At 44.1% G+C, this 22,722-nt stretch overlaps 1 protein-coding gene across 1 annotated transcript in view; it reads right to left on the bottom strand.

Moving 5' to 3' along the window:
- Positions 1–6,603: 6,603 nt before the first annotated feature.
- The window catches only part of LOC136628939 (lysine-specific demethylase 4B-like), a 46,639-nt gene continuing 30,520 nt past the window's right edge, over positions 6,604–22,722 (bottom strand). Inside the window, exons 2-3 of the mRNA XM_066605013.1 lie at positions 10,445–10,605; positions 6,604–6,783 (exon numbers count right to left, since the gene is read on the bottom strand). Of these exons, the coding sequence (XP_066461110.1) occupies positions 6,604–6,783; positions 10,445–10,605 (341 nt within the window). The remainder of the gene's footprint in view (positions 6,784–10,444; positions 10,606–22,722) is intronic.

Genomic DNA, 22,722 nt, shown 5'->3' with positions numbered 1-22,722 from the left:
TCACACACACAGCTCTACTACATCCACCCTGACCCCACACACACACACAGCTCTACTACATCCATCCTGACCCCCCACACACACACACAGCTCTACTACATCCATCCTGACCCCCCCCCCCCACACACACACACACAAACACACACACAGCTCTACTACATCCATCCTGACCCCACACACACACAGCTCTACTACATCCATCCTGACCACCACACACACAGCTCTACTACATCCATCCTGACCCCACACACACACACAGCTCTACTACATCCATCCTGACCCCCCCCCACACACACAAACACACACACAGCTCTACTACATCCATCCTGACCCCACACACACACAGCTCTACTACATCCATCCTGACCACCCACACACACACACACAGCTCTACTACATTGTACATCCCTTACATCCATCCTGACCCCACACACAGCACATGACACATACAGCTCTGCTATATTTCGATTCACACATCACTAGACTCCTGGATACAGTGATCACCCCCTGGTCATGTGATTCTGGACTCCACCCACAGAGGTGATCACATAATGTCATCACAGGTCCCAGTAGTAGCTGCTGCCAAGTTTATCCAGTATACAGTACCTTCTACCAAACTGCACAATGGCTCCTGTAATATAAGGTCTCCCCCTCCCCGAATAAAGTGTCCCCCCCCAGCTGTCCAGTATCAGTCAGCTGCCGTTCAGGACACTAGTAAAGTTGAGTTGACATCCTTACCCCTTACTAGGTAGTTATTAGACTGGTAATAACACTCCCCCACGGAGTTTTCGATGTCCTACAGCCCTGCTGAAGCCAGAGCCAAAAAAAATATTATATTAGGAGAGGAGAAGAAATAGGCTTCACACCCCAGTAGCTCCCCCCCCCCTTGTCCAGCTGACCTGGTGGCTTTTGGCTCCAAGAGTTAACAAAGGACAAGCCCTGAAGACAAAGGAAAAATGTAAATTTAGACATTATTAAAGATCTGCACGTCGCAGCCCACTGACAAGGAAATTTTGTGAAATGTCGCATCACCGCGAATAAGATGCAGGGACTCCCATATTTACACGATGCTCAGAAATCGAGGATCGCGTATCTCGGATGGGATATACCTGAAGCTGCTGATGTGTGGACTCAGGGCATAGGTAAAGCCGTGACTAAAAATACGCCGGGCCTATATTTCCGATCAGTTAGCCATGTATGAAGATATGACTGAAAGCAGGGAATTATGATTTTTCAGAGTTCCTACAAATCCAACCATCCCTGCTCTGTGTGACCTCAGTGGGGGCGGGGAGAAGGGGTGTACTGAGGGGGTCCTTTAAAAGTGGGAGCTTACGGACCCCAAATGGTCAGTCATTATACGTCAGAACTGGTCGACAGTACCCCGCGAGACTCCATGCAAGAATGGTAACACTCTTATTTTACTGTCTGTGATATCATATGTAAAGGCCCATTTACACAGAGCGATGATCACTCAAAGATCGCTCCAACGACAGTTTGAGTGACAGCTTCCAGCAATCATTTTGCATAAACTATTAAGTAGCTACTCAGCTACTTAAGAGCAATTAACCCTTTCCAATCCACTGTCTGACGTCTAAAGACATTCTGATTGAAGGCTGCACAGCTCCGATGTTGGAAGACATCTGGCAGGGTATTCTTACTGTATATTACTGGCTGCTCTGTTGTCGGGGGCCTCTCCAGTATGTCACATACCCCAGTACTGGCTCTAGCCAGCAGATGGCGCCATTGTATAACAGCAGAAAGAGAAAGCCCCCTAGTAAACCCTGAATCCAAAATTGGATTGCAAAAGGTTAAGTGTGCAAATAAAGCCTTCACTGAAGGCAGTTAGTTTCCCAAGGGCTATTATCTGCATTTAGATCCATGTTCTCCACAGGAAACAATGCTATCAGCACCTCCTGTGGACAACTGCTGATAAGGCTGAAGGAAGATTTTTAGGTTGAACTAAATGTAACGATCAGCTAGCAGTGCATGAAAAGTGCACGATGGCCACATATTTAGAAGCAACGATTATCGCTCAAACGATCGCTTTTTAGCAATTTTTGAGCGATCATCGCTCTGTGTAAATTGACCATAAGTCTCTTGCCAATTTTCTTGTTACATCATTTTTGTATTTTTCTGTAAATAAGCACTGCTTTTCTTTGAGAATTAAACTTTAAATTAATTAGTGAACCTCGCCTGTGTTAACACGAAACCATATTCTGTGAAGATCACATTCATAATTCTGGTTCCAATTTACCTTTAAGAAGTTGGTGGTGGAAGCATTTTTGTATGCATACTGTAGAGCGCTGGAGTGCGTTAGAATGGATCTCTCCCTCTCACTGGTAATGCAGTGAGGGGTCAAAACGGGAAGGGGTCAAACTCGGCGTGGTACTCACTTGAGTAACAAGCACCATCAAGTATGCTAATACTCGAACAAGCATCAAGCTCGGACGAGAATGTTCACTCAACTCTAGGTATCTTCCCTTCCCCTCTCTCCTCTTAACCAGTGCGGGACAAGTTGGTTTACAGTGCAGGGCCAGGCGGATTGCTGTAGAGTTGTGGCTGTGGCTCATGGTTGCTTATCCGGCATCTCGGAAAGTTGTACAACAGTCACTCCACAATCTAAGGCCTTTCCCCCTCGCCTCACTATACGTGGCAGCTCCTCCCACAGCAGTGACATTACCGCAGGTCCTTCAGCCCACCGGATCTCTGTTGTGGTGGTAGGTCAGCGTTTTCTGTCAAGACTGCCGAGTGGTGTCTGGGTTTTTTGTTTTTTTCACTTCTTTAAACATGCTTGAATGCTCACACTCACACTAAACGTCCATGGGTACGTGTTGGAGAGGGGCCAATTTTATTTATTTTTATTTTTTATTTTTTTTAAACACATCAGTACTTTCTTGTGGCACAGCTCCAGGGCTCTCATGTGCTATTAGAATAGTGGTGTCAGTTGGGGCTTTAACGCCACAGTGTCATCATGATCAGGGTACAATTGCTAGCTCTGTATCACCTATAGCCATGCCCCCCAATAATGTAACTTTTAGCCAAACTTCTGAACCATTAAGCAACCTAGCTAGGATTTTGCCCTGGTTCTCCATTATCATACCAGCACACTAACCATTCCCGTTTCCTTTTACCATACTTGTTCTGACTGGTTTGCATTCTATGGAAGACTAGACTGATCCATTTGCTCTCACTAGTCTGGTATTATATATAATATAATATAAATAAATAAAACAGCCCCCCAATGTTACTAGACTGCAGCAGATAAAATCATATGGGCCAAACACCAGGGGCAGACTGACAATTTAAAGTGCCCCTGGAGAAAAAAAAAAAAATTCTAAAAAAAGGGACCCTATGTTGTACTATAAGAGGGTTTAAATTGACAGGAGGCAGGGCCAACAAAAATGGGTGGGGTCTAGTACTTCTACCTCCTATGCACAAGACTATAATTTACAACTTCTATGGACAAGGATTTAGCCCCCATGCCAAGGGGGTAGTATTACAGTGGCGACATCCTTGTTTATACGGGCATTATTATAGTAAATGTATTCCTGTCCATAGTGGCAGTTTGCTCTTTCTTTGGATTAATACATAAATTATGAGTTTGATGCTTTTATATATTTCTATTGGGATATATTTCCATAGGGTAGTGCTGACATTTTATTTGCTTTTGCGCTATAATTCTAGTTAGGATGGGGTTAATTGTTGAATGTAATGTACTGAGATTTTAATTTTAAAAAAAAAGTGTTACTGTGCATTGATACAACTTTGGATATTTTTTTATTAGCTAGTTTCTGCGTGTTAATTCAAACGGGATTTGTTGTGTGTAGCATACTGATGTTGTGCATTTTTGAGCTAGTTACTATACATAAATAGGGGCCAAGATATGTATAGTCAAGTTTTGCAGAAGCTGAAGTGATTGTGAAGTTCTGCAGTAGCTCAGGCGTGTATTATGAAGTTCTGCAGCAGCTGAGGTATGTATTACAAGGTCCTGCATTACAGAATGTATGTATTCTGAGATTCTGCAAAAGCCAAAGCGTGTATTATGAGGTTCTGCGGCAGCTGAGGTGTGTAGGAGGCGTTTCATGGAAAGAAACTCATTTATATTAAAACTAAATCTGTAGCATTTTTTAGTAACATTGTCAACATTTTCACATCTCTGCATAGATTTCCATTGTTCGGCTCAGTCATGAGCTGAACAATGAAAATCACAGAAGTGCCAGAACTGGCACCTCACTGACATATAATGGAGTCTGCCAAGCTTAGGTTATGCTGCCTGGCATTTTAGCGGACAAAATAGAATAGCGTGCTGTATTATTTTGTCCAGGACTTGGTCTTCCTGAGGCTACATTTAAACAAACATGAATCTTGCGCGTTGAAAGACGCACAAAACTCACACGAATATAAAGTTTATTCTTTTCAATGAAGTCATACACAAGCAACTTTTCCCCCCCCTCACAACAATGCTGCATATCCTATCCTTTTGCATCCCTAGGAACACATCGTTCATTGTTTTCAATGGAAGAGTCAAACATATCGCATGTCATCCAATGTGCACAGGAGTGCGATCCTTTGACATGCATGAAACAAGTACCAGAGGATTGGAATTTCAAAGAAGTGATGTAAGGTGCTTTTGAATTTGGCGGGTAAGGCCGCCACCACACGGACAACGTGATATCGCCGCAAGAAAAGAAAAAAAAAAAAAAAAAAAAAAAAAAAATCACAGCAATATCACATCAGTGTTGTGTGCAATATCGCTGCGTTTTCTCACAGCGGTAACGTGATTTTATGTCGCTATAAAGTTGTGCAAATTTATAGTACCACATGCAAGGATTATCAGGGGAGGGGGGATGCTTGAAATATAAGCCCTACCCCGAAAATAAGCCCTAGCTGCATAAGAAGAAGAAAAAAAAAGGGGGGGGGGGGGGGGGGAATGAATCACCTCTCTGGCACTGTCAACTCCCTGCGAGTCTTCCCTGAAGCTCCCTGGCAGTTGCTTGAAGTTCTCCTGCAGAGCTTCCTGGTCGGGACTTTGAAAGTCCCCACCTCGAGGAAGCTCTGCCTCTGATTGGTTCATCGAGCGCCAGGTCCAAATGGCTGAGCCACACATTTGGTAACCAATCAGAAACAAAATAACAAAACAAAAACACAAATAGCAGCTGTATAGAGTATGCCGCGATCTTGTAGTCTTGCAATGTTGCAGGCTACAAAACATCACTCGCTTAAAGGAAGCCATTGGAAAGCATGGGCTCTACATACATGCGATTTGTAGAACTGTCGCATTGTGACAAAATCGCCCATGTGGAAGCGGCCTAAAACGCACGTTGACAAGCATGATATGGGGCCAGGTTTCTCGCTCGCTTGTGTGAATGTAGCCTTAGGCTAATTTCACACAGACAAGTGCAACATTGGCCCATGAAAGTGTGATTTCCCCATGGAAGCAAAGACTCACCTATTGTCGGGGTTTCATCCTCGCGATGGTCTGCGGCGCTGAATGTCATTGAATGGCTGTGATTGATTAACCCAGCGCCAGCTTTCATTGGCATCTGGGCGCTGAGTTAACCAATCAGAGCATTAGCTTGCTAGAAACAAGCCCCACATCCAGAAAACAATGCTCTATCAGCGCTGAGGAGGATGTTGCAGCAGCATCGCAGACCATAGCGGAACGCTAACGGTAAGAGTGCATTGATATTTTTTTTGTTTTTATACTTGCAGTTAGTTTCCCCTTTGAAATGAATTGGAACGCATTAATGGCATTTTAATTGCTTTCAATGCGCAAAAGTGCTTTGACATACGAGTTTTTCGGCTTAAGAGCTCTATCACGGAACGGATTAAACTCGTATGTCAAGGCACCACTGTACTTGGAAATGCCAAGGAAATCAGATAGCATATTCAAAATGAAAAATATATGTGCATGTTACTTTAAAATGGCTAAAAGCAAATAGCAAACCTACACATGGTGTAAAAGCACACTAACAGCACCATGAAATATACCAATAGTGAATACATGAAATTGAACTGCAATACTGCTAAATGTACTATGCAAGTAGTCGGAGCTCTAATTGCACATTTGGATCAAATTGTGATAGTCCATCTGCAATGACAGCAGGAACCCTAATACTGAGACTCATTGAAGGCACTATTAGTGTGTCGTTGCACGATATGTACGTTTGTCATTTGCTTTCAGCCACTTTAAATTAACACGTGACCTATAGTTCATGTTGGATGTGCTGTCAGATTCCTTTTGCGCTGAATATTCGGAGGTGTGGCTGCCTCCATATTGTATGTACTCTCCACCCCCATCTGTCCCGCTCATTTTAATTAGCCTGGACCCTACACTCCCCAGTTCATGTCGAGGCCATAGGCCCAAAGAGAGCAAAGTCTGAATGTTAGGATCTCATCTGATGGTGTTGCCTTGTCACTACCAGATGGGCTCTCACAATTTGATCAAAATGTGCATCAAGAACTCCCAATTATTTGCATAGTACGTTTTACAGTATTGCAGTTCAGTTTCATGTATTCACTACTGACATATTGCATAGCGCCATTAGTGTGCCGTTACATTCTCTATATGTTTGCTATGACTGATTAATGTGACAGGCTGACTTACTTATCACTATTGGCGAGTCTTCTGAACTCTTTTACAGTCATTGGCTTTTTCTGAATATTGTACTGAGTGAAGAGACCAGACTGCCCAGTTACCATCTGCTGGATTGGAGCAGGGATCACAAGGTCATCTATGTCATCATAATGTCTCTTTGGTTTCCATCCTTTTGGGGGAATCACCTTAAAGTAAAAAAGAGGGGGGAAAAAAAATGAACTGTCTCCATATCATTGCTAGGCATTATAATCTTCAAGTGTATAACATGATTAAAACACACAGCGGAAATTAAGTGTTGGAACAATTCCTTTACAAAAGCAAGTGTTATATTGTCAAATCTAGAAATACGGTGAAAGTAACGATATGCAAATAGTGTCTAAAAGTATGACAAAACAAGAAAAGATTAAAAAGGAGTTTGCCCACATCTGACATATATGCACCTGCCTGCGGCTTCATTCAATATCTATAAGACCGACAGCCATATAACATTTTCTTCAGCAAAGATGAGAGGAGGGATGGTAAGACTTGGTTAAAGTTTTGTAACAGGAAAAAAAAAAATAGGAAAGCTTAAATCCATATATAAAAAATAAATAAATAAATAAAGAGCCAGCAGTCTAGCCCAGCGATATCTGGACTGTTTAACTTTTATCTAAACTACGACAGAACCCCTGATTGGGTTTACAAATGATTAATGTATTTTTATGTTAGACAAACTCCAGTTTAAAGCTGTGAAAAGCTGTTGTAATTCTATCATTTACTTCATTATGTACATTTAAGCCACTGCAGAATTTTTTTAATTTTATCAACTACCATATTTTTCGCTTTATAGGACGCAGCAGATGATAAGGCGCACCCCTGCTTTAGAGCTGGAAAGTAGGGAAAAATATTTTGAACTCACCCAGGGATAGTGCCGGGCGACAGAGCAGCAGAAGTCTGGAACAGCGGTGCTTCTTCAGCAGGAGAAGGGAAAAAGCCGATTGGTGGAGGCGGGGAAGCAGCAGCAATTCCCGCTAGCACTTACCACCAATCAGCGAGCCGTATGGGCGGCAGTAGGGAGGAGAAAAAAACTGGTAAGTGATCGCACATTTGTTCGTGCGATCGCGCTTTTAAACGCACGATCGCGCAGACAAATGTCAATACGGCACATTCGCTGTATAAGACGCAGCAACTTTTTCCCCCCCGCTTTGGGAGGAAGAGAAATGCGTCTTATAAGACGAAAGATACGGCATGTCAAGTGGTACAAGTTGCAAAGACAGGTTCATCCAGTCTAAGGCTTTATTTACACAGGCGTATATACTAAGGTTGGGATATCGAAATATGGATTTATCGCTAATGCTTTGGCGATACTTTTCATCGATATTATGTCCGATATGTCGGTAACATCGATAGCTTAAGGTAATATAATATCTAATTTTGTAAAGAAGAAACGTGTCTTGTGGTCCGGTGACGTTTCTTTCGTTCTTTACATTCTGCCCTTTCCTTTGTGCTGTACAGGATGTAGTTTTGCTCGCGGCACTAATGAACTTATAAACAAGTTCTAGAAACTTTTGGAAAGTGTCAGGTGACTCTTAGTCACCAATAAGGTTTGCTGCAGGCAAAATGACTCTCAGAAATAGTGGGGTCTTCGGCCCCTTTTCCATGAATGCGTTTGTTCATGGTGTTAGAAGCAGGCTCTAAATGCATGGCTGTGGGCAATGCTTCTAAATGGAAGCATTTCCACATGCAGATGGAGGGCTGCGCTGAACGCATGAAGGTCGCGTCCATAAAAGGAGGGTCTAACGCGAACGCAGTGACCATAGAAAAGATAGAAGACACAGCTAAACGCAATTACTATTAAAATATGGAGGGAAATATGTCAACCTACTCCAATTTGTACCAGCTTGGTAGAAAGCATCTTTCTGTAGTCGCTACTTCAGTTCTTGCAGAAAGAAGGTTTTCAAAAGCTGGTGAAATTGTGTCTGCTGGAAGGAGCATTTTGAAGGGAGAGCATGCGAGCAAATTAATATTTCTTGGCTCATTAGATAATGATTATCAGGGCAAATGATAAACTTCTTTTCATATACCTGATTTTAATTGTATGTTTCATCTGTAACTTTAATATATCTTCATGATGTTATTAATAGTTAGACGTTAATATGAAATTCAACAGTTTAAAGTTTTAACATTGTTTTTGTGGATTGTGTTGCTTTATTAACCCTAGACCTGTTTTATTTTTATACAGCATTTTAAAAAAAGTCGATACATCGAAATAGCAATCATTTGTTCAGCGATATTCGATACTATCAACTATCGATATTTTTGTGTCGATGTCCCAACCTCAGTATATACACAGCTATTTACTTGCATAAATACGCCGCGCAACAGAAAGAATGCAGTGGATTCAATGCATTCATTCAGCTGGCCCAGCATATTTACGCTGGTAAATAGCTGCGTATATACACCCGTGTGAAGGCAGCCTAACCTATAGGCCTACCATGCTAATTCATATTGAGGCTTGAACTCCCCTATAAGGCAGATGACAATTACCCCATATTAGAGGGCGGGATGGGGGACCCTCCCAACTCCAAATAAATCTCTGGATTAATGTGGCATATCCATAAATCTAGTGCCCATAATGTGTAATATTATGGTTTTTCACTAAAAGGTATCTACGCCCTTGATTAATTTATTCTTATAGGTTATTTTTCTCACTGTCACTTAGTTTTAGCATTGTAGTAATTACTTTTTAAGCCCTGTCAGCTTCATAGATCTAGCACTTTTTTATAAGCCTTACCTTTAATCTTTAGTATATATTGTCATTTTATGACCGGAATTCCATTTCAGGAACTTGCATTACAGGTCTTAAAGGGGTTGTCCCGCGCCGAAACGGGTTTTTTTTTTTTTCAACCCCCCCCCCGTTCGGCGCGAGACAACCCCGATGCAGGGAGGTAAAGAAAGCTCACCGGAGCGCTTACCTGAATCCCCGCGCTCCGGTGACTTCTCTACTCACCGCTGAAGATGGCCTCTTCCTCCGTGGACCGCAGCTCTTCTGTGCGGTCCACTGCCGATTCCAGCCTCCTGATTGGCTGGAATCGGCACGTGACGGGGCGGAGCTACACGGAGCTACACGGAGCCCCATAGAAGACTGCAGAAGACCCGGACTGCGCAAGCGCGGCTAATTTGGCCATCGGAGGGCGAAAATTAGTCGGCACCATGGAGACGAGGACGCCAGCAACGGAACAGGTAAGTATAAAACTTTTTATAACTTCTGCATGGCTCATAATTAATGCACAATGTACATTACAAAGTGCATTATTATGGCCATGCAGAAGTGTACAGACCCACTTGCTGCCTCGGGACAACCCCTTTAAGCACTTTTACACGGTGGAGGTTAGAGTGTACCTAACCTTTTCTGAATAAGCTGCAGTGTGAGCACATGAATATCACAATTCCTGGCCATTATACGACTTGTATCCTGCATTTTTTGCCCTTCTGCAGGCTATATTTGTGATCCCAAAATTCTCTTGTGAGTGGTGGGAAAAGCCTGGCTGCTGTGTTCTATATACTGAAAACTACAGATCTGGCTCTTTGTCTGTAACACACAGAGAGATGTATATCATCATGTAGGAGCCTACAGCCTTACTGAGCAGTGTACATGTGAATAAACAGCAGCAATCATCTCACCATTAGCTAATGCACTATATCTGTATGTAAGTGTCAGTGAAAACGGATGATTAGCAATTGAGCATGCAGAGGGGAAAACTGATGAAAAATGTAAGATACAAGTCATACAATGGACAAAAGTAGTGCTACAACATCATGTGCACAAATCACCCGAAACAAAGATTTAATTCCCCGTTTTCTTACCTTTGCCAAGCCAGATCGATGTGCACCTTTAGACTCCATATACACCAAATACTTGTTGAAGTCTCGGAATTCTTCCATTGTTGGCCTGAAGGTCATTATTTTGCAAGCAGGGTTCTGCTCATCAGAGTCTTTCGCGTTCATTTTTAATAGTATTGGTTGCACTAAAAAAAAAAAAAATAGCTGTGTAAGAACTTGATTTTTACAGGACAAGTTTTACTTTTTTTGTTTTTTTATGGTACCATTTAACCCATTGACAACACCTGACATCCATGTTCGTTGTATATGCGCTGCATTTGTATGGAGCAGGCTTGGGAGTAGAGCCTACACTCCATAAATGGTAGGTGTCAACTGTCAGTTCACGCTGACTGCGGCTGTCAGCCATTTAAATGTCGCAGTAAATTCTGATGCCCTAAACGGCCCCTCAATGATCAGATCACAACGCTCCATTCAGGTGTTACGGATGTCATGAATGCTTGCCTATTAGGATATACCTGTGGCATTTCTTAACCTCTTAAAGACCAAACACTTTTTAGGGATTTTACCCATGCGGTGGTTCTACTGCCTTATTTTTTTTCCCTTCAGCTACCAAAATTATTTTTAGTGTGTTTTTTTCTAGTGATATATAGGGCTATTGTTTTAATATATCTTTTTCACTGACTTTTCCCCCCCATTTTTTAGTTTTACTGGGGGTAAAAAGCCAAGGGGGATCACGTGACCGTCGGGTCCTCCTGTTAGAGCATAGCTGCAGGGTCCTTGCAGACCCCGATCAGCTCTTTTAGTGGCTGGTGTCACAACAGGGAGATGTTTTTTTCTGTAATTGGGACTTCTATGGATGCCCAAGCTACATTGGAAAAAGTATAAAAGAAAAAGAAGACCATGCGAATATCCCCCAGGTCTTATTTTACATTATGGAGAACACAGATAAGAAAAATAGAGGTACAAAAAGAAAAAAAGAAAATAAAATAAAAAATAGAGAGCAGAGCCAGCGGCCGGGGAGTGACATTTCTGTGCGGGGCTCGCAGAATCCGCACAGAAAGAGCATGCTGCGATTTGTTTCCCGTGTGTGATTTCAAATCACGGCCATCTGCCTCAGATTGCGTTTTCTAACGTAATGCTTTGGCAGCTTCCACGGGCGGAAATTCTGCGGGAAATCTCACCGCGGAATTCATGCCCGTGTGCAGGAGGCCTATGTAATATAAAATAATCTTTAATAATAATAATAATAATAATAATATTTATTTGTATAGCGCCAACATATTCCATTGCGCTTAGACAGGGGAAATAAAGAAAGATAAAAGTACAAAAAGAGAGCCCAGGCTGGGTGATGGATTGAGATGAGGGAGGCAATATAGGGGGGCGCTGCACTGTGGAGGGCTTTGTGGATGAAGGTAGTGAGTTTAAATTGAATTCTGTATTTAACGGGCAGCCAGTGCAGTGACCGGCACAGGGCAGAGGCGTCCGAGTAGCGGCTGGACAGGAAGAGGAGCCTGGCTGCCGCATTCAGGATGGATTGGAGAGGGTAGAGTCTGGTGCAGGGGAGGCCGATCAGCAACGAGTTGCAATAATCGAGCTGAGAGTGGATGAGCGCAACAATAAGCGTTTTTAGCGTGTCTGCGGTGAGAAAGAGCGGATTCTTGTGCTGTTCTTGAGGTGCAGCTGACATGTTCGGGCAAGAGATTGGATGTAGGGGCTAAATGAGAGATTGGAGTAAAATATGATGCTAAGGCAACAGGCGTCCTGTCTGGGAGTTAAGGTGGCGCCACACACCAGATGGAGATGTCAGGAGGAGGTCGGTTAGTGAGGGTGGCAATACCAGTAAGCCAGTTTTAGAGAGGTTTAGTTTTAGGTAGAGAAAGGACACAGTGTTAGAGACAGCAGACAGACAGTTGGTGATGTTTTGGAGGAAAGGTGCAGAGATGTCACAGGAAGAGGTATAGGTGGTATTGGATGCCAAAACTCCTGATGGTCTGTCCAATAGGGGCTGTGTAGATGGAGAAAAGGAGGGGACCAAAGACCAAACCCTGGGGAATCCCAACAGCAAGGGGAAGAGGAGGGGAGGTGAATCCAGCAAAGGAGACGCTGAATGAACAGTCAGATAGGTAGGAGGAAAACCAGGAGAGAGCAGTGTCCTTTAGGCCGATGGAGAGAAGCATACTGAGGAGGCATTTGTGGTCAACAGTGTCGAATGCTGCGGAGAGGTCGAGGAGGATCAGTAGGGAGTAATCGACCCTCGATTTGGCTGTCAGGAGGTCGTTTGATACCCTTGTAAGGGCAGTTTCTGTCATGCGTTGGGGTCGGAAGCAGACTGTAGGGGGTCTAGGAGAGTTCTCTTATAGATAGCTTACAATGCAGGAGTAAACTAGGCGTTCTAGTAGTTTGGAGATGAAGGGGAGGTTTGAGATGGGTCGGTAGTTGGCAGCATCAGTCGCATCAAGAGTCGGCTTCTTTAGCAGTGGGGATATGATGGCGCCTTTGAAAGAAGAGGGAAAGATGCCAGAGGTCAGAGAGAGGTTGAATATAGTGGTGAGATGGGAGATGAAAACTGGGGAGAGGGATCGGAGAAGGTGTAAGGGGAGAGGGCTGCTAGCGCAGGTGGTGGGGCGAGCAGAGAAAAGCAATTTGGAGACTCCTTCCCCTGTTGTTGGTCTGAGTACAGACAGTGAGCAGGAGCTAGATGCAGTGCTGACAAGAATAGGGTCAGGGCTAGTCTGGGATTTGGAAGTTATTTCCTGACGGATGTCATCAATTTTCTTTAAAGTAGGCAGCCAGCTTTTCAGCACCGAGAACAGTCACCGGGGGCTGCAGTTTAGGGCTGAGAAGGGAGTGAAAAGTATCAAAGAGCCGCTTAGGGTTGTGCGATAGTGAGGAGACAAGAGAAGTGAAGTAGACTTGTTTGGCATAGTGGAGGGCGAGGTTGTAGGTTCTGAGCATGAATTTGTAGTGGAGAAAGTCTGCGGACATTTGTGACTTCCTCCACAGCCGTTCAGCACTTCTAGAGCCCCGCCGAGAGCCAGGGTTGCCGCATTCTACATCGGATAGCTTGGGTCATGGGGGGGGGGGCGTCGCTTCATCCAAGGTATGTTTGAGACCGGTGTTGTAGTGAGCGGCAGCCAGGTTGGGGCAGGAGAGGAGAGAGATAGGAGACAGAGAGGACTGTAGAGACTCAGCAAAGTCCTGGGTGTGAATGGCCTTAAGGTTCCTGTAGGTACGGGAGGTAGGTGGGTTGGAGAGAGGTTAGGGAGCGTGACAGAGAAAGAGGGGAGGTTATGGTCCGAGAGCGGAAAAGGGGAGTTAGTGAAGTTGGAAGCAGAGCACAGACGGAGGAAGACCAAATCAAGAGTGTTGCCATCCCTGTAAGTGGGAGAGGCTGCGAGTTGAGAGACACCAAGGGAGGAGGTGAGCGATAGAAGCTAAGAGGCAGATGGAGAGATAGGTGACTTTAACATCCCCACTAATGACCCTAAGATGATGGTTGAAATTTCACAGGATAGGAAGTGGGGGAGCCAGGCAGCAAAGTGGTCCAAAAACAGGCGAGGAGCACCTAGGGGGCAGTAGATAACTGCTACTCGCATGGACAGCAGGTGGGAAAGCCATAGCGTATGTACCTCAAATGATGGAAAAGTGAGTGAGGGTACAGGGGGGGATGACCTGGTAGGTACATTTCTGGGAGTGCAGCACCTACTCCTCCACCTCGCCTGTCATCTGGTCTTGGGGTATGGGAGAACTGCAGGCCATTGTAAGACAGTGCAGCAGGGGAAGCAGTGTCAGACTGCTGTATCCACGTTTCTGTAAGAGCTAGCAAATTTAGAGATTTAGCAATAAAAGAAAATCGTGGATGGTGGGGAGTTTATTACATGTTGACTGGCAGTTCCAGAAGGCACATTTAAAGGAGTCAGGGGAGGGTATGCATGGGCTAGCAGTTGAGCTTGAGGGTTTTCTTAGTGATTTAGGTAGGGGGTAATAGTTAGGAGCACTAGAGGGTGGGCCAGGATTGGGGGAGATATCCCCAGCTGCTAGTAGTAACAAGATAGCGAGGGTTAGCAGATGGTTAGGAGATTTATGAGGGCGACTTATATTTGTTAGTGGCATAAGGGGGTTTGAGGCTAAGTAAGAAAGTAAAGAGTGCATGCGAGCTGTGCATAGGGGAGGACAGGAGAGAGGGGCTGATGTGAGTAGAGTGCCCCTGAGGTGGACATTTGAAGGAGGTTCTGAAACTGAGAGCAAGGATGAGAACAGAGGTGACAACATACATATACATACACACACACACACACACACACACACACACACACACACACACCCCTTTTTATCACAGAATGCAACAAGCATATATACACAGAAAAAGAAAAACAAATGACCCACCGCCGATGCCAACCAAAACCCTCACCATATGTGCCCTGTAATTTGAAACAAATTATATATCAAAACATCCATAACTGAGGGAACCATTCCCACACTTTATTTTAGTGTAAACACACCAATTTTAAAAATAACCATAAAATAAAAAAATAAATGAATCATTTTTACCCCTAATAAAAAGGAAAAAAAAGTCAGTGAAGAAAAGAAAAAAATAGTTAAAAAATAGCCCTATATGTCATAGGAGGAAAAAGCAAGAAAAATAATTTTGGTAGCTAAAGAAAAAAAATAGAGCATTGTCATACTCTGAGACCCTTAATTTACATATTTGCCGACTGCACTATGAGAGGGCTGATCAGTGAATAAATAAAATTACAAAGTGGTGTCCACCGTGTGGGAAAAGTCATGCAATATTTTACTTGTTCAAACTTCTTGGAACAGGATTCTACCAAATATGTTTTAAACCATCGTTTAGATTTTTATTGATACATAAAGTCTGAAAAGGTTTTTAACTTTTTTTTGTTGCTTTTTTTTGTCATTAAAAGAGGACTTAAACTTGCAATTACTTTATAGTTTGTACTGTATACTGCAATACTTTAGTATTGAAGTATATAGTACTTTTCAATATTGCCTATTAAGCACCTCCATGAGGACCAGGCTGCCATACTAGCCCACTGGCTCCTCACAATCATATTGCGGGGGAGGTGATGGGGTGCCAGAGGACTCCCTTCCTCCTTTATATGTGCAATCAGCTTTGACATTTAGTCAACAGTGTTGATTAGTGCCAACTCTAATTGCAGTAGTTACCAGAGGCCATCAGCTCTTTGAAACAGAAAGGTTGGGAAGAGGTTAAAGACCATGAACAACTTTGCATTGAATTTTTATCAGTACTTGTATTTTTGCATACAAAAAATAATTTTGTATTAATAAAAAAAATTACCTGTAGTTGGCTACCTTTAAAAACATTTCTCTGCTGTGCTTGCAGCGCTTCTTATAAAATCTGCGAGTCAAGCTTATGGAATGATGTTCTACTCTGCTTAATGACAGTTTATTGCCAAGTGGGGGAATGAGGAGATGTAAACCTGCAGTTCACATCACGCTGCCAGCCATCTGTGGCCAGGAGGAAAGAATGGAAAAAAGGCCAGTGCCTATGAAATAGTAGTAGGCAACAGTACCGATTCACAGTGGTGGAGAGCGTCCACATCTCCTGCAGTCCCTCCTCCTGCCATTACCTGCCAGAGAACAACAATCCGTCAATCGGCCTGACTGAAGGATTTGGCAAGAAACTCGGACCTCCAGCTTGCAGTATATTAGAATACACTGCAAGCATAGCACACAATCAGTTTGGAATTTTTAATCACAAACCAGTTATAAAAATGTTTTACATACAAAAATATATGGCTCAGAAAAAAAAAAAAAAAGTAAAAGGGGTCTATAGCCTTTAAATATACAGCAGTCCCTAAACACACGATACTAATTGGTATTGGGGCGATCGTTAAATTCTAAACCAAAAGTAAGGAAAAATGGTACGTTTATTCCCAAATGTCAACCACCCCCCCCCACGCCTTAAGGTGGATTCAAACGAGCGTGTTTATGTGCGAACAAAACCACGCGTCTATTAGAACCATTGGTTTCCTATGGTTTGCTCCCATGTCCGTGTTTTACAGGCATGCAAATGCGCACACCTGCAACAGATAGAACATGCGTGTACCATAGGTTCGTGGTGCGTGTAAATATTCCCTGCGGAGAGCCCCCATATCACTGAACACTGTGACAGCACTGGCACAGTGTTCAGTGACAAGGGGACTCCACGCAGGAAGTAAAGAATTCCCTGCCACAGCTGTGACAGAGGAGCGCAATGTTCTATTGCTTTCAATGGGACCGGCGCTTCTGCAGTCCCATTGAAAGCAATAGGCTGCAGCAAGCACTGCAGGGATTTTGGGGGGGGGAAGAGCTTTAAATATAAGCCCTTCCCTAAAAATCATCTCTAGAATGTGTTAAAAATAAAAAATGCACTCACTTCCCCTCAGCTGACGGGGCTCAGGCGCATCCAGCCTGTCAGTATTATTGTATTTTGACGCCACCGGAAGCTAGGGGTTTAACAGGAGGAACGCCCCTCTCACACCCCTAGCTCCCAATTTGCTCAAGAGCTAAAGGTGCTAGAAGGAGCTAAAGTGCATGTCTGTGTAAACGGCCCGTTGCTGAGCAGTAGCGCTGTGACATCAGGTACCCGGACTTCCTTGTGGTGTCAAGATACAATACCCAGCCTGTCTTCTCCCTGCACTGCTCTGAATCTAAAATTTAAAATCCCTGCCTGCTGAAAGGGCTTCTTTGATTGGCTAAGTGCTCAGCCAAATATTGGCAGCATTCAGCTGTCATTCATTGAATTCCATGAATGGCCAAGCACTGCCTGTGATTGGCTGAGTGCTGTGCCCAATCACAGGCAGCACTCAGCTGTCATTCAATGAATGGCTGAGTGTTGTCTGTGATTGGCTGAGCGCTCAGCCAATCAGATACAGCCCTCTCAGCAGGCAGGGATTTTAAATCCCTTCTGCTGCTGAAACAGAGTCAAAGCAGTGCACGGAGAAAACAGGCTGGACACGCCTGAGCCCCAGGCAGCTGAGGAGAAGGGAGTACATTTTTTTTTTTAACCCCTTCATGACATGGCCTATTTTGGGCTTAAGGACGCAACAATTTTTGGCGGATTTTCTTCTCCGTTTATCAAAAGCCATAACTTTTTAACTTTTCTGTCGACGCGGCCGTATAAGGACTTGTTTTTTGCATGGCGAACTGTAGTTTTTATCGGTGCCACTTTTGGGTACATATAAGTTTTACAATATAGTCTTTTTTTTATGATAGCAGGGAGAGAAAACGCATCAATTCTGCCAGAGTTTTTTTGTTTTTTTTTTGTTTTGTTTTATTAACAGCGTTAATCATGCAGCATAAATGAGACATTCCATTTTTTCTGCGGACCGGTACGGTTACAGCGATACCAAAATTCTTACTTTTTTTTAGGTTTTCCCACTTTTCTGCAATAAAAACCCTTTTTTTTGGAAATCTTTTTCTTTTCTAAATCGCTGCATTCAAAGTCCTGTAACCTTTTAATTTTTTGATGTACAGAGCTCTGTGAGAGCTTATTTTTTGCGAGACGAGCTGTAGTTTTTACTGGTACCATTTTGGGTTACATACGGCTTTTTTGATCACTTTAATTGTGTTTTTAGTGAGGCAAAATGCAAAAAATTTGCATTTTGCCTCAGTTTTTTAGCGGGTTTTTTTTTGCATTTTCTTCCGTGCACAGTAAAAAGCATGTGCAACTTATTGTACGTGTCATTACGGACGCGACAATACCAAATATGTGGGGTTTTATTTTTTTTTTATGCTAATCTGAGAAAAAGCATAAAAAAGTTTTTTTTACTCTTTTTTTTTAATCTTTATTTTTTTTTCAACATTTGTGTCCCCCTGGGGGACTTGAACCACTGCCCTGATGTTCGCTGTCATAAGGCATGGCAGAGCTACAGCTCTGCCATGCCTTATCGCTTATACAACGATCTCAGGCATTGGCAATACAGGACGCCAGTGCCTGGCGTCCTGTTGCCATGGTGACAGGCCGGGCTCTCGCGATGTTATCGCGAGAGCCGGCCGGAGACACAGAGGGAGATCGTGGCAGGGAAGGGGTTAACAGCGGGGGGCGCATCTCCGATGCCCCCCACTGTTGCAGCGGGACGCCGGCTGTGACTGACAGCCGGCTCCCGCTGCGGGATAGCGTGGGATCATATGTGATCCCGCGCTAACCCCAGGACGAAAGTTAACGCCCTGTTGCGGGAAGTACCCTGCTGCCAGGACGTAAACTTATGCCCTGCAGCGGGAATGGGTTAAACACATTCCAGGGATGATTTTTAGGGAAGGGCTTATATTTAAAGCCCTTCCCTGAAAAATCTTGCAGGGCTTACCGGCAGCCCATTGCTTTACCTCTGTGAAGTCAGCACCCCCTCTTTCAAAAAAGTTAATTTTCAAAAGTTCTGGATGCACCCCAAAGAGTTCTAGAGCTCCCTATTAATTTTAAAAATAGTTCTAGCGAATTAAGCAAAAAAAAAAAAATGTTTACATTTAAAAAAAATGTAAAAAAAAATCAGCAAGTGTATTTTGGGGGTGCTAACTTCAAAAAATATCACTAAATCAGCGAGCATTGAAAGCAATGGGAGAACGTCACGATCCTCTGCCACAGCTGTGGCAGGGGAATTCTTCAGCCTCGCGGGGACTCCCCTTGTCACTTAAAGGGGTTGTCCCGCGGCAGCAAGTGGGTCTATACACTTCTGTATGGCCATAATAATGCACTTTGTAATGTACATTGTGCATTAATTATGAGCCATACAGAAGTTATAAAAAGTTTTTTACTTACCTGCTCCGTTGCTGGCGTCCTGGTCTCCATGGTGCCGACTAATTTTCACCCTCCGATGGCCAAATTAGCCGCGCTTGCGCAGTCCTGGTCTTCTGCTCTCTTCAATGGAGCCGCTCGTGCAGAATGCCGGCTCCGTGTAGCTCCGCCCCGTCACGTGCCGATTCCAGCCAATCAGGAGGCTGGAATCGGCAATGGACCGCACAGAAGAGCTGCGGTCCACGGAGGAAGAGGATTCCGGCGGCCATCTTCACCGGTAAGTATAGAAGTCACCGGAGCGCGGGGATTAAGGCAAGCGCTCCGGTAAGCTTTCTTTAGGTCCCTGCATCGGGGTTGTCTCGCGCCGAACGGGGGGGGGGGGGGGGGGGGGGGTTTGAAAAAAAAAAACCCGTTTCGGCGCGGGACAACCCCTTTAACACTGTAGAGATGAAGATATCCTCTGCTATAGCTGTGGTGGGGGATTCATTACTCACCACGGTGAATATTTATTTACACAGCAGCAGAGAGGTGAGTAATATATAATACACACACACGATTTTTAGGTAAGGGCTTATATTTCAAGCCCTTCCCTGAAAAAAAAAAAAGAAAAAAGAAAAAAAAAAAAAATCGCAGCAGGGGTGACGGCATCCTATTGCTTTTAATGCGGGAAGCAGCCTCGGCCCTATTGAAAGTGATGCTGCATGGATGCGCATTCACGTGTGTTTGTGCACGTACGAGGGTGCGAGTTTTTTCTAGCACCAATGTACGCATACACTCGAGTGAATGTACCCTTAGAAAAAACAAAAAAATAAATACAGATAAAAGCAAGTTCGTGTAGGTAAGTCTACTGGTGCCAGAAATCACTTTCTACAAGGATGGGAGTATTCAAAATTTACACCGCAGTTCAGTTTACACTTCAGTTTTTTTCTGCATCAAGTGAATAAGATTTGTTGACCTCTCAACTACTTTGCTAGCATTGTAAAACGCTGATTTGCTGAATGTCATTTTGCTGCAAAAGATCTCACTCACATGGGCATATGGGAGCTACGCATTACACGCATACTTTAAACCTTCTATAGCCTATAATACACACCAAAATGGGACATGCTGTTGTTTTTTTTTTTTTTTTTTTCACGTGCGTTAAAAACATTTCTGGATGGACCATTGTAGATCAATGCGCTTTAAGGACTGCAAACAACATACATGAAAAACATGTGTGGAGTACGCAGGCCCGTTACGACCATGTGAGTGAGCCCTAAGGCTCAGACTAATGTCTATATGTTTGATGGTACAGTGTGACTACAAATTAAAAAAAAAAAAGTAGATCTCATTCCAGAGGTGAATACAGGACTCCTTGAACGAAGCCATGTTGAGTCTGAGTATTCAAGCAGTAGCCTGGTGCCTGATCCCTTACTATAACCCAATGGGACAAGTCTCTGCCAGCCCTAGACAAGAACATTCTCAAAGCCAACCCAGTGAGAGATTCTCTGCATTGCTGGTTAAATCCAAAATCCCTGGAGAAGGGAATATTCTCACATCAGTTTTCAGCAACAAATGAAGTTTTAGAAGTCATTGTTCCTCACCATTTTCAGGACCACTGGCGTAACTATAGGGGATGCAGGGGATGCGGTTGCACCCGGGCCAGGAGCCTTAGGGGGCCCATAAGGCCTCTCCTCTCCACATAGGGAGCCCAGTACTATGAATGAAGCATTATAGTTGGGGGTCCTGTTACTGGTTTTGCATTGGGGCCCAGGAGCTTCAAGTTACGCCTCTGTTCAGGACACAATCATTGCAACATCATTCTTCAAATCTCTAGAGAACCAAAAGCAATATTATAGACTCACAAAGTAGTGGGACCTCCAATAGCGGGATCTCATTTGAAGATCTATACAAGCAACAACTTCAGTTGCTGCTCATCTTCACCATCGAAACTTTGTAATCAGCATTTAAAAAAAGCTTGAACCCAAAGCTTTGCAGTTTAAAAAAAAAAAAAAGTGATCGAGCAGCAAACCCCAGATGAAGCTTGTGTCAAGTGTTAGCATACCAGCAAGGTGCTGCGTTTCATAATACCATGCACTCATCCTCCTGTTAATATAATAAGACGTGTATAGGAGAACCTAGCAAGCTGCACACAGGAATGTCTCCACAGTACTGCCACACTTCTGTCGCTGCCCGATCACCAGGTTTTTCACCAATAGAACATGTATGGGACCATCTGGGAAGCCAACGAGTTCGTACAATCTGGAGGTTCAGTTACAGCAAATATAAAATTGATATGCTGCAGGATACCATATGGAACCATGCCCGCTCATATCACATCTTGTATCCAAGCTAGAGGCAGCCCAACAGGGTACTAGAGCCTCCATGCCCGCCTGTATCACATCTTGTATCCAAGCTAGAGGTGGACCAACAGGGTTCTAGAGCCTCCATGGCCACCCCAATCACATCTTGTATCCAAGCTAGAGGTGGACCAACAGAATACTAGAGCCTCCATACCAGCCTCAATGACATCTTGTATCTAAGCTAGTTGCATTAAAACAGGGTACTAGAGCCTCCATGACTTCCCCTATCACATCTTGTACCCAGGATTAAAGCATACTAGAGCCTCCATGCCCATCCGTATCACATCTTGTATCTAAGCTAGAGGCAGCCCAACAGGGTATTAGAGCCTCCATTCCCGTCAGTAATCGCATCTAGTATCCAAGGTAGTTGCGGTACAACAGGGTACTAGAGTCTCCATGCCCACCCCCATCACATCTTGTATCCAAGCTAGAGGCGGTACAACAGGGTACTAGAGCCTCCATGCCCACCTGTATCACATCTTGTATCCAAGCTAGAGGCGGTACAACAGGGTACTAGAGCCTCCATGCCCGCCCGTATCACATCTTGTATCCAAGCTAGTTGCAGTACAACAGGGTACTAGAGCCTCCATGCCTACACGTATCACATCTTGCATCAAAGATAGAGGCGGTACAAGAGAGTACTAGAGCCTCCATGCCCACCAGTATCACATCTTGTATCCAAGCTAGAGGCGGTACAACAGGGTACTAGAGCCTCCATGCCCATCCGTATCACATCTTGTGTCCAAGCTAGAGGCGGTACAACAGGGTACTAGAGTCTGACCTCAAGGGTTCAGTTTTCCGCAATTCTCGCAGTGGGATCCGACCCATACTCCTGCAGTGATCGGGCGCTCACCCACTCCCGGGGTCTCGCTCTGTTCTGTGCTGGCTGCCTTTCAGCAGGCGCATGCATGGAGTGGAGCCGAGCTGGCGCGTCACCAGTGAAATTTCTTTGTGGGCCTCTGCGAGACCTGAACATAAGTAGAACATGCCGCGATTTGTTTTCTGCGCGTGTTTTCACGTGAACAAATCGCGGCTGTGTGCATAGGATTACATTATGTAATGCAATCCTATGGCAGCGGGCACGGGCGAAAATTCTGCGGCAAATCCCGCTGCAGGGATGCCTTGCTCGGATATCACGTACTAATATCAATGTTACCATTGTGTTTAATTGAATGGAGTTCTGACAACTCCTAGGTGCTTGATTA

This window comes from Eleutherodactylus coqui, chromosome 5 (genome assembly GCF_035609145.1).
Source record: "Eleutherodactylus coqui strain aEleCoq1 chromosome 5, aEleCoq1.hap1, whole genome shotgun sequence".
Lineage (NCBI taxonomy): Eukaryota > Metazoa > Chordata > Amphibia > Anura > Eleutherodactylidae > Eleutherodactylus > Eleutherodactylus coqui.
This window is presented reverse-complemented; position numbering and strand designations above follow the sequence as displayed.